Raw genomic sequence first — 12,015 nt, 5'->3', positions numbered from 1 at the left:
TTTATGAAGCGACGAAAATACTTTTTGGGTGCAAAAAAGAAACAAAACTTCATTCAACAATTTCTTCTAGCACTGTTTCCTAGTTCTACAACAGAAGGACTTGTGCACACGTTGTAGTGCTCACGTGAACAGCGTCGGCCAAGCCTGCGTTCTGGAAGCACTGCACTGTTTACGTTACCTCAACAGCATGAGAGTCTGACACAGGCTAGAAGAAATTGAATTAGTTTTTTGCGCACAAAAAGTATTCTCGTCACTTCATAAAATTAGGAGTGAACCACTGTAGTCACATGGATGATTTTAACAATGTCTTTACTACATTTCTGTACCTTGAAAGTCTTCATTAATTAGCTGTCTATGGAGGGGTCACAGCTCAAAAATATCTTAATTTGTGTTCCGAAGATGAATAAAGGTCTTACGGGTTTGGAATGACATGAGGTTGAGTGATTCATGACAATTTTCATTTTTGGGTTAACTAACCCTTTAAAATATTTGCAACAACATTAGTGAAGCATGTCATTTTTGCACCACCAATAAGAAAACACTTACTTGCAGTAGCTAAGCAGACAAAACGCTAGAAGTTTGGGCTCTTTCCAGTTGGTTGCAGCCATGTTGTCTTTGCGGTGGCGTTCCTGGAAGGCCTCGCTGACCCATACACGTCTGAGTTGACTCACTAGAGAGTGCTGACCTGCCAACCAGCCTTCATCATTTTTCACAATGATGCTTATGATCTGAGGAAGTGTATGAATTCTCATTAATATTCAGGCTCAACAAACAAGCACATTACATCAAAACTAACAGTAAATGACTGTTAAGACAGTGTGGCCCACCTTGATGGCCTGAAACTGCAGATCAAGGCGTGCAGTGCTGGTGGAGGGAGACCCGGGTCTCACAGTTGCAGCAGGGCCAGCAGGAACCAGCAGAGGGACAAACCGATTTGGGTTAGAAGCCAAGACATCTCGAAGTGGCTTGGCATCTTTGTGCTTCAAGAAGCTCTGCAAATGAATAATGGTAAAAAAGATGAAGGAAAATAATACACACATAACATATCACGGCAAGATTTTTTTCTAGCGAAGACACAAAATACAGTAGAGGTATGGAGAAGGAAAAAAGAAAAACACCATAAACATGCGACTCCACTGTGGATCGTTGAGCGTGGCCTCCATCATGAAGAGTTCCACTGTTTGAGATGGATGACGTGTCAGGAACTTGATCAGCGGCTCTCTAAAAGGACTGCCTGCCTGTGAAGTAATAACACAGACACAAAATGATTGCATAAAGCCACAATATATTAACAATGTATAAATTGCCATTTTCAAATTAGTAAGCTCACAAATGCATTAATTTGATCAAAACAATAATATTATGACACATGATATGATGGCAAAGCTGAATTATCAGCACCATTACTCCAGTCTTCGATGTCACATGATCCTTTATAAATTCTAATGATCTGGTGCTCAAGGAACATTTCTTAATATCAATGTCGAAATCAGTTGTGCTACTTGGTATTTTTGTAGAAACATTTTTTCAGGATTCTTTGAAGAATAGAAAGTTTAAAAGAAAAGAACTGATTTGATATTTAAATATTTTGACAAATTGTAAATGTCTATTTTAGATCGATTTAATGCATACTTGGTGAAAATGTATTAATTTAAAAAAAAAAACAATGTTTTTCAATAAAGTCAATTCAATGATTCATAAATCTGTCATATTAGTCTTTGAATAAGCAACATTTATATAATCCCACAAATGAAGATGCAATTAATTAACAGGCCCAGTTCAAACAAACTGAACTAGCATTCCCTTAAAGCAGCACTAGGTAACTTTTCCACCTTCATAATATATTTTTTAAGACTCTTGTGATGATAAATCGACTTACAATAGGTTGAATGACGCATCTGCCATAGCCTGATGGGGTCTGTATCGTTTTTAATCGTACTTTTAAACTTCGGGTTTCGGGTAGTAACCCGAGAACAAAAAGAACTACAAAATTCGACTGCTTTACGGCATATACGTCACTTCCACCAACACCCACACTTTCTTAAGTTCGGACGTGCGAGCCCAACTTTGTTCGTCGGATAATATAGTCATGTCCGAAGCAGCAGAGACAAATAAGAAAGAAAAGGTTTTGTTGAAGGAAAGCAATAAGAGGAAACGAAAAAGTGATGGGATTAAAGGCAGGACGAGGATCAACAATGGACCAGCGATTGCTCGTTGGCGTGAGCTGAAGGAGGCGTGCCCGACCGATGCTGTCCTGCTTGTTATGGTGATTACTTACCACTGAAACATTGAATTGAAATATTATATAGATTCTGTAAAACGGTAACAAATAGACTAATGACGCTGGCTTGTAAACGTGAGCATCGTGATTATTTGGCGTTTGAAAAAAATAAAACCTATGAAATTATATTAATATGACATGCTGAAACATATGCCACTGACTGGAACGTTACCAAGGATGAAGACATTTCACACGCGACGCCAGAAGAACACCTGCATGTGAACTCCTCTTGCAGTGTTCAGGTTAACTGTTAGTGCTGCACCAAACCCGCGGCGCCACTTTTATGAAGTTATTTGGCCCGCAACACTGTATTTATTTTTACAACCCGCCCCGCACCCGTGACCATTAAATAGACATACGGGGTCCGCGGGTTATGAGACGACCCACACATCACTAGTTCAGGGCTATCAGGGTTGTCATGTCAACAAATGCACGCGCGATGGCATCCCCTGTTGTAGGATGACAGAGCTCACGACAGTAGTTGAGGACATTATTTTTCCAAACTGTAGGGGGACCCCGAGAGCAAAAGTTGCCAAGTGCTGCTTTAAGCTACAGATTAGACCAACATTTTTGTACCTCTATGAGCATTGCCCTCTCCGTCTTCATGACCACCTCCAGCAAAGGTTTGACCAGGGTCTGTGGAGCAGCTGGTATCAGATGGAAGAGATTTATAATGGCCGAACAGATCCTCATTTCCTGCAGAGGTGAACAGAGGAATGCATCAAAGTGATTGTTAGTGATAACCAGCAGTGGAAACCCAAGTCTACCTCCTGTAATATATAATCAACAGTGACAAGTTGGGGAACGTTTGCAGGAAAGTCAGAGTGGCAGGTAGGTTCCTGAAAAAACATCACAGATTCATTTGAGAGGGACCACCTCAGAAATGTGAAACTTAAGGATCAAACACAATACCACAGACACAGAGATACAGTTACAAAGACTCCACTAGCACAGAGTAATCACAAGCACAATGAGAGCGGAGCCAGTGAAGACCCCACAGCAGACCGCCATCTCACCTCTACACCCTCCATGGCAGGCTGCGCCAGAACAGGAGACAACAAACAATCAGCAAAGCAGTGTGGATAATGAGCACTGTATGGATTGAGGAGATGGGTTCAGGTGAATGGTGGGTGGAGGGGGTGTATTTCTATGCAGAGAAATCTTCGTTCTGGGCTGTGTACTTGTTACTTACTCAAGTTGCTTTATAATGGCAGTGAATGGTAGTTTGTGTTTGTGTCTGTGTCCATAATAGTCTATCTGTCCATCATCAAAAAAATCCACATTGGGGGGATTGGGGGCGCTAAATAAAGGGCCAAAAGCTAAGCAAAACCTCTGCGTATGTGTGAGTTCAGTTATTCTTTTGCCTTTTGCCTAGTTATTTTACTTAATAACATCTTAAATATGGATATTTTTCCTCACACAAATGCATCGATTCGCTTCAAAAGGCCTTTATTAAAACCCCCGGAGCCATGTGAATTATTTTTTACGACGGACAGATGTACTTTGTGGACTTCAAAAACAGACACGGAGACAAACTGCCATTCACTGCCGTTACAAAGCTTGTAAGAGCCAGGACATGTTTTAATAGAACTCCGATTGTGTTCGTCTGAAAGAAGAATGTCCTATACACCTAGGATGGCTTGAGGGTGAGTAAATCATGTGCTAATTTCCATTTTTGGGGTGAACTAACCCTTTAACTGCAAAACCAATGATAGTTTCTAAACATTTAAACACATCTTGACAGAGAACAAGTACTGAGTAATCACTCCATAGTTTAATAACAGGTGAAAGTAGCATAAATACTTTCAATAATATTTTATGCTGGAGATAATATTTTATATACGCATACATACTTTACACACATTATATATTATTTTACATAATCCACGTGAACCTCACAAAACCTAGCAGGAACAGTCAAACATTTTTTTGATTATTGTCAGGACTGCGCACTGAATCCACTAAATATGCTTCACTTTATCAGCTCATGAACAAAATTATTGTGATTGATTGTTATTAATTTCCTTGGTAAAGTATTTAGTCAGTGATTCAAATAGAGTTTTATTTAAACTTAAAAAGCAAAAATAACTATATTGAGATGCATATTAGTATTATAAAATAAAATGACTCATCATGATATAATATTTTGATTATATCGCTCACCCCTAAATTAGATACATTTACAACATAGACATCCACAATCTTAGATATCTTCATTCTGCGCTCTGTTCTCTTATATGTTCTGGTATTTCTTTGTGTTTTTTTGTATCTTGAGTATTTTAATGAGAACAAGTACATGAGCGCAATTTCGTACCAACACCGGTGCCAGTATTAACAACAGTGAATCCCTAACTACAACAGCAAAACATGAAGCAACTCCAGTTTTTAAAAGAAATTACAACTAATGCTGCAATATTGCATATTAAAACCCTTTTTTTTGCATTACAGTGAGAATAATTCAGGGGGTAAAATTTTTATAACTTTCATAAATGTCAGAATCTTAGCCGTCCTAATAAATAGCATTTATATTCATGGGGGGTTCCTAGGGGTAAAATATGAAGTTCACAAATTTTTATTTTGAAGATAAATTTGAATAAAAATGCCCTCATATAAAGAATGGCACAGAAAAACAATGCAGTCTTCATGAGCCCGGAGTGCATCATCTCACTATTTTTGGGACACTGTCAAGATATTTTTACACAAAAACAAACAATGGTGAATGCTACCACCCCAGCATGAGCTTTTCCGAGTATGTGTTCTCATGAAGGCTAAATCTGTACGCTCTCCCTGAATCGACCTTCTTTTTCTCAGTATGACTAAACTAATCTTCGGGAACTAGTGTTCTGAATGCTCCCCACCCCTCCAAACCTGAACCTGACTGACCCCACCTCATTGTCATGTATGGCTGGTCATTCTGTCATTGTTGTAAGAATATTAAGAACTGCAGGAACAGAGGGCCAATTTGCATTTAATTATAATACATTTTTGAGAAATGCAGGGCGTGAACGAGACAGAAAGAATGGCAGCTCGTTTTGAAGCGTGGAAACAGCAAGGCTTTTTCCCCCCCTTCACCTTTTATTCTACAAGGTTATCTGTCCAACAAGATAACGAGGATCCAGAACTCTGCGGCTCGTTACTTAGGCGGCCTGGGGGTGGATGGCGCCTAATCAATCATTGATTGTAATATGGCCACTCACTGAGTCTGAGTGGGGCGATCTGGGCTGGAGGGGGGAGTCGAGTCCAGAGCGCTCATCTCAGCTCTCCATATGCAGAAACCCCTTTCGCTCACAGATAAATTACGAGGCTGCCACCCTTGTAAAGTTTGATATATAATTAAAAGTAAAGCAAAATACTGGCCTTTGTTGGAATCAAAGACCAACAAACCCCAGCGTATTCAACGAAAATATCAAAACAAGCTTATACTCACACTGCCATCACTACGCTGGCCTCCTTTATGCGTGATCACCACCACCTCCATCCATTTACGCAGATGTTGCTGCAAGAGCAGGAAAAACATTGAGTCCTCTGAATAATGTAGTGCAGGGGTTTTCAATCTTTTAGATGCCACGAATCCCCAAATATGATCATCCCTGTGTGAGGGACCCCCATCCTAAAATTTATAAGGCATCGGTCTTTCATAAACACTCAATTTATACATTTAAACAAATTAGTTTCAGTTACAGTGTTCTACTCAATGTAGTAATGTATTGTTGTATGAATTCTCTCTTATATAATTTTAAATCAAATTTTTATTTATTTATATTAATCATTTTATGTTATTTATTTGTAATCTAATTTAATACAAATTATCAGATTTTTTATTTAGATTGAATTGATTGCTTTACTCATTTATTTGAATATAATTATTATTATATATATATATATATATATATATATATATATATATATATATATATATATATATATATACATATATATATATATATATATATATATATATATATATATTTTTTTTTTTTTTTTTTCCATATATATATATATATATATATATTTTCCCATATATATATATATATATATATACATTTTCCCATATATATATATATATATATATACATTTTCCCATATATATATATATATATATATATATATATATATATATATATATATATATATATATATATATATATATCCCAGACCCCAGTTTGAAAACCCCTGATGCAGTGTATTCTACCATTATCTCCTGTAATCTTGATCCCTTTGAAAAATGGGATATAAACAATAGAAAATTATAATATTCTATATATATTCTATATATATAATTTAAAAAAATGATACATGCATTGATACAAATTTCACAAGTCGATTAAATTTTGATTCTTTCAATTTGATTCAACATCAATTAATTGGGTCCTATCAGGTAAAGTACATGGCCTAAAGGGAAACATATTCTGTATAACTATACAAGAAATCCCAGTTGTTTCATCAAAAGGTTCAAATAAACTGATTTGTACGCTAATAATTACACATAAGCAAGTTTTTATAATATCTTTATATAACATTTTTAATTAATTATGTATACACTTTTATTGTAAACATTTAAATAATGGCTGTCATTAGGATTTAAACATACATTAAATATTGAAGAATAAGTTAAGAAAAATACTATAAATATGCAATAGTGCATTAAAGGGATAGTTCACTTTGAAATTAAATTTTGATATGTTTTAGCTTACCTCATGGGCATCCGAGATGTAGGAGTATTTGTTTCCCCAGTAGTTTCAATTTTGATCATTTTAGGTCAAACTGTTCTTGTCTGTGCCTCACATAATGCAGGTCCGCTCGTTTCGTGTCTTAGGCCATCAGTGTGTACTTACGATGGGGGATTGTTTAATTTGGACTTCTCTGTGTATGATCTTTGAGGTGGTGACCATAGACCGGCACAGACAAGAACGGTTTGACCTAAAATGATCAAAATTGAAACTACTGGGAAACAAATAATCCTACATCTCGGATGCCCATGAGGTAAGCTAAAACATATCAAAATTTAATTTCAAAGTGAACTATCCCTTTAAGTGCAAAAGTTTAGCAAAGTGCTCATCTATAGAGATTATTTTTCTAGCTGACTAATGAGGTTTTTTTTGCACTAAATTTCTTTTCTGAGGTAAATGTAACATTACGTGACATCGTTTACAAGCTGTTTCATTGACATCTTTCTGCGGTTGAAACACCGATTGAGCGATTACACAACACGTGATACGGATTTCTGTAAGTTGTACTATCTTTTAACATGCCTTCTGATGTTCATTCATGTTTATTTTGTGCTGTAACTAATAGTAAAGAAAAGGTTATTATTGGTTTACATGTGCTCCAAACTGAGGCGCTACAAGCTAATGTTGCATTAAACCGACAAGGTGGAATTTATTGTTTTAATTTCATCAAAAAATTGACATAAATTGAAAGCGGAGACTTTGTTTCATATAAGAAACAAAAGCAAAATGCATTTTGCAATTTATTTTATGGGAAACATGCTACAAAGTTTACAGAGTTCAAAATCAGAATTGATTAAAATCAAGAAATAATTTTTTACCCAGCCCTAATCAATAGTCATCAACATTTTTGTTAAAACATGGCCTTTCCCTTTCATCATATCGTATATTTCATCAAGTACCAACAAACTTTGTTTCAAACTAAGGGACCAAATTATTTTTAGGTTGTATAAAGCTAAAGATGTATTTTACCCAAACACTAAACTGTTTTAAAGTATTAACTTACCATCATCTGGTCACAGAATTTGTCGTTGAAGGAGTTGGGGAAGAGTCGCGTGACAGATGTGAGCCTGTTGACCACATTGAGCGTCAGACTGCGATAGTCTCCGAGCATCATCAGCAAGGGACGCATATGTGTGTGGATCTGATCCACCTCGATAGTAGCTCCCTCTAAGAACTGAAAAATGCAAAGGAACATGAATACACACTGAGACTTCAATGCATATATAAATGGCCATTAAACAGCCCATGGGTGCTTAATAGAGACAGCTGCTTTTACATGCCCTACAAGGAAGACTACACGATAATGGCGTCCTAAAACCCTGTTTTTGCTACTGTCCTGTCAACTCACAGCAGCAGAAAAACTCTAGACCAGAGCAAAAAGAAAGGCCACGCCAGCCTTCCGCAATGAGACGATGCATCACGGCCAAATTCATTTTCCTCTCAGCCTGTTTCACTCCATCCTGTATTGATCTTTTTAGGCAGGACTCATTAGAGGCAGCAGGGCAGAGGAAGAGACAGAAAGATTGGAGAAAGGAAATGAGGCTGGTGGAGGGAGAGGGCTGACCTTTCTCATGCAGGCCTCTCCGGCCTCCTGGAGCTCACTGTTAGTGGAGTTGAGGGCCTTGAAGAGGGCTGCAATGATCTTCTCTCGGGACTGGGGAAGGTAGTTACAAGCTGCCAAAGCATCTGGACAAACACACAAGGAAGAGTTAAACAGCAACTGACAAGATTGCAGGCCCTAATATACAGTAAGCATTTATTATTTTCTTTCAGTTACTTGGCACACACCGAAAAATTTGCATTTATCCATATCATGTTTATCGATACATAAAAAAAAGTTAAAAAGAAATCCTTCTTGAGCGCCAAATTGGCATATTAAAATGATTTCTAAAGGTTTATGTGACATGGCTGATGAAAATTTGCCATCACATTTTAATATATATTTTTAATAAAGTCACAATATTTTTTTTTAGTGTACATTTGATCAAATACATGCAGCTTTTTTTTTTTTTTTTAGCAAAGACCAAAATCATCCTAAAAGCAAAAATCGAAAAAAACATTTTTGAACTCCAGTTTAAGTACACAAAGTATCAATAAAACAAGTTAAATCTAATTAAAAATGGACTACTTAAGCAACATGCTAAAAACAATATTGTCCAACCAGCTGAGAACCAAGGCCTCCTAAGCACTTTGTGTGAGGAGTTTAACTCGTATGACACAGAGTTTCTGCCTCGGTTAAACGTTTAAAAACTGATATCAGGTTCCAGATTCTTAACAGTTCTTTGAATATGTGAAGGAAAAAGTTGCACATACTAAGAGCTGCGATGCGTAGCGGCACTAGTGAAGGAAGGCTTTTATAACAGGGCAGCTTCATCAGGGCAGCATCTTCAGCTTCACACAAGTTCAGCAACTGTGTGGAATCAGAAAGGAAGTTCAAAGAGCGTCAGCACATTGATGTATTCATATTACTTACTTCAGTGCAGAGTTTCAGACCGACCTCTGTGTAGAAGACTTTGTGCTCCACCACATTGAGGTCCATGGTGAAGAGGCGGGGCTGTAGGGTGGTGCAGAAGGTGTTGCCCTCCATCAGGCCGATCTGAGCGTTGGCGGGCTGATGCCGCAGCAGGTGTTTCTTCGGAGGAACCATATCCTGCAGCACCTGGACGAAAATAAGAAGAGATTTAAACGTTCCCTAAATAGAGGCAAGAAGTTGACCTTTCTTTCAACCTAAATAGAGGCAGGAAGTTCTTTGCAACTCCTTGCAGGAGTTAAGAATAAGAATGGTGTGATAGCCCTGGGCTTATGCTGAGAAAACTGATGGACTGGCCACTTGGATAGTCTAGTGTTATCTAATCTAACAGAATATAATATAAGAATAACATTGGCTTTTCTGTGAAATATTGAAAATTGTGGCTATGAATTTTGCTGATTTAATAACCTCATCAATATAACTATTTAGCAAACTAACAGACCTAAACATTGCTTTTTGAATTGGAGTTAAATTCTAGTAATAAATTTCCCATCTTATATTGCCAAACCTACGTATTTACATTTTTAAATATAAAAATTAACATCTAGTTTTAATTAATACATGGTTTTTATTTTAGCAGAGAACAATTATGTAAAAAAATTATTAATTTAATTTGTTTTAACTACTTTTATTTGTAAATTATAAGAAAAACTAGGAATATTTGTTTCCTAACACATAAAAATGTCTTTAATAATATAAATGTACCATTTTTAATGGCTGGGCCAAAGTAAATTTTGACATTTTTCAAAAGCTCAAAATGTCAGCAGGGCAAGTAAAAATCTGACTGGGCCGGCAAAGAAATTCCTGCTATAATCATACTGAAGTCTATCATACTCACTTCTTTATGAGGCTCCATGATGATGGTGACGCTCTTGCCTGTGACCTGAGCCAGCACCTGCAGGGAGTGCATGGCCTGCTTGCGGACAGTGGAATTGGGGGAGGTCACTTCTCGTACCAGGTCATGGGTCACCAGGTGGAAGGATTTGTCCTGGGCAGACAGAAGCTCCTCAGTCTTCTCCTCATCCTTTAGAGGAGTGGCACAGCGTATCAACAGCTGCTCCAGCGTGGTCTTTGCCATGGCAACTGCACCGTTAGACACCTAAGAGAGACATTATGGGATATAGAAGTTCATGCAGGTAACCCATCAATAAGTTTTAATGACATTAGAAAGTGTTTGTACCTCTCCTGTGAGGTCCATCATGACAAAGAGCAGGGCTTTAAGGAAAGTGAGCTGGTTCTGCAACACCCAGATCAGAGGAAGCCTCTCCATCAGGAACTTAATGGACACCACTCCACCTAACTTAGCATACCAGGCCTGCTCATAGCAGCATGCGCACAGTCGCTCCACTATGTAGGAGAACAACGGCAGTTGGCACGCCTGAAAAAAAGAACCAGATCGAGTTTCAACAGAAAATCTTCTAAAAAGGGTTTGTGAAAAAACTAATATCTAGAGATAACCTCACCCTTTCTTTGGAGCCCAGGATAATGCTGGCAACATCAAAAATGACAGCAAGTGCCACTTCCCCAATCTTACACAGCTCTTTCTCCTCATAGGCCATGCATATGGCGATCGCGTCGATAAGCACGAGAGGGTCCATGCCTTTGGAGCCGTTCTCTTCACTGTGGAACATGGCTGTGCTGGGCTGGCTGCCTGACTGGTAGCATGGCAGCAAGAAAGGACCTAGGGCAGAAAATAGAATGTTATTTAATGACCTGAGTGCACTTCTGATGTTTCACCCACACAGACAGAAAATCAAATCTTGCATCTTTGCGGCTTAGCAAAAAGTCATAAAACTATATGTGGCATGAAGCAGAGAGGGGGGCGTGAGCCGTGGGAGCGAAGCGAGGCCCGTGAAGCAACTGGAGGACCACATACAGTAACAGTAAGGCCTAAAAGGCCATATATAATGATAAATAATCCAGGTGCAGTTCACGTATTTCTATCTCAAGCAATGTTAAAATTTAACTTCAATACGGATGACATTAGCACACAGACCAAAAAATTCCTCACCACACTGCTGAGCCACTGCCACCATGGTGTAATGGCGGATCAAGCTGGCAACGAAAGGCAGAGCGCTAGGCCTGAGATCCTTGATGACCGCAGACATGAACGCCCCCGTTAGGGCCTGCTCAAACGTCCTGCGTGCTGGGGTGTCCTGGGCTTTGTACCGGTGGGAGATGATCACGTTAGGGATCCACTTCTCTGTGAAGCTGTCGAAAACAAGCAAAGGGATTTGGCTCTTAATTTTGCATCGCATCCATGAACTCGCTCCATTACAAGAGCCTGAGGTTGAATAACCCAATCAGGCGATTTGATTTGATTACCGAGTATAAAAGGCTTTTTGTGTTTAGACAGCTGAGCCCCATGGGAGTCTGGCTTTGGGTCTGGCTGACATTTTGTCTCATGTTTGGTTATTTACCCCAGCTGATAGCAGCACAGTGATGGAGTGAGTGTTTTATCCTTCCTCAAGCTT

General features: G+C 38.3%; 1 protein-coding gene across 6 annotated transcripts in view; it reads right to left on the bottom strand.

The window, feature by feature from the left end:
- trrap (transformation/transcription domain-associated protein) overlaps positions 1 to 12,015 on the bottom strand; it is a 106,988-nt gene that overhangs the window by 76,736 nt on the left and 18,237 nt on the right. For 4 of the 6 annotated variants that reach the window (XM_067430630.1, XM_067430632.1, XM_067430631.1 and 1 more), the window contains exons 23-36: positions 11,553 to 11,752; positions 11,005 to 11,222; positions 10,722 to 10,919; positions 10,380 to 10,640; positions 9,509 to 9,670; positions 9,325 to 9,421; positions 8,576 to 8,697; positions 8,015 to 8,185; positions 5,709 to 5,777; positions 3,298 to 3,318; positions 2,858 to 2,977; positions 1,119 to 1,238; positions 828 to 992; positions 547 to 728 (exon numbers count right to left, since the gene is read on the bottom strand). In XM_067430630.1, coding sequence (XP_067286731.1) covers positions 547 to 728; positions 828 to 992; positions 1,119 to 1,238; positions 2,858 to 2,977; positions 3,298 to 3,318; positions 5,709 to 5,777; positions 8,015 to 8,185; positions 8,576 to 8,697; positions 9,325 to 9,421; positions 9,509 to 9,670; positions 10,380 to 10,640; positions 10,722 to 10,919; positions 11,005 to 11,222; positions 11,553 to 11,752 — 2,106 coding nt within the window. The remainder of the gene's footprint in view (positions 1 to 546; positions 729 to 827; positions 993 to 1,118; positions 1,239 to 2,857; positions 2,978 to 3,297; positions 3,319 to 5,708; positions 5,778 to 8,014; positions 8,186 to 8,575; positions 8,698 to 9,324; positions 9,422 to 9,508; positions 9,671 to 10,379; positions 10,641 to 10,721; positions 10,920 to 11,004; positions 11,223 to 11,552; positions 11,753 to 12,015) is intronic. The other 2 variants (XM_067430634.1, XM_067430635.1) reach the window with 1 other exon arrangement.

This window comes from Pseudorasbora parva, chromosome 21 (assembly GCF_024679245.1).
Source record: "Pseudorasbora parva isolate DD20220531a chromosome 21, ASM2467924v1, whole genome shotgun sequence".
NCBI classification, from domain to species: domain Eukaryota; kingdom Metazoa; phylum Chordata; class Actinopteri; order Cypriniformes; family Gobionidae; genus Pseudorasbora; species Pseudorasbora parva.
The sequence above is the reverse complement of the archived record's forward strand: the minus strand, read 5'-3'. Positions and strand labels throughout refer to the sequence as shown.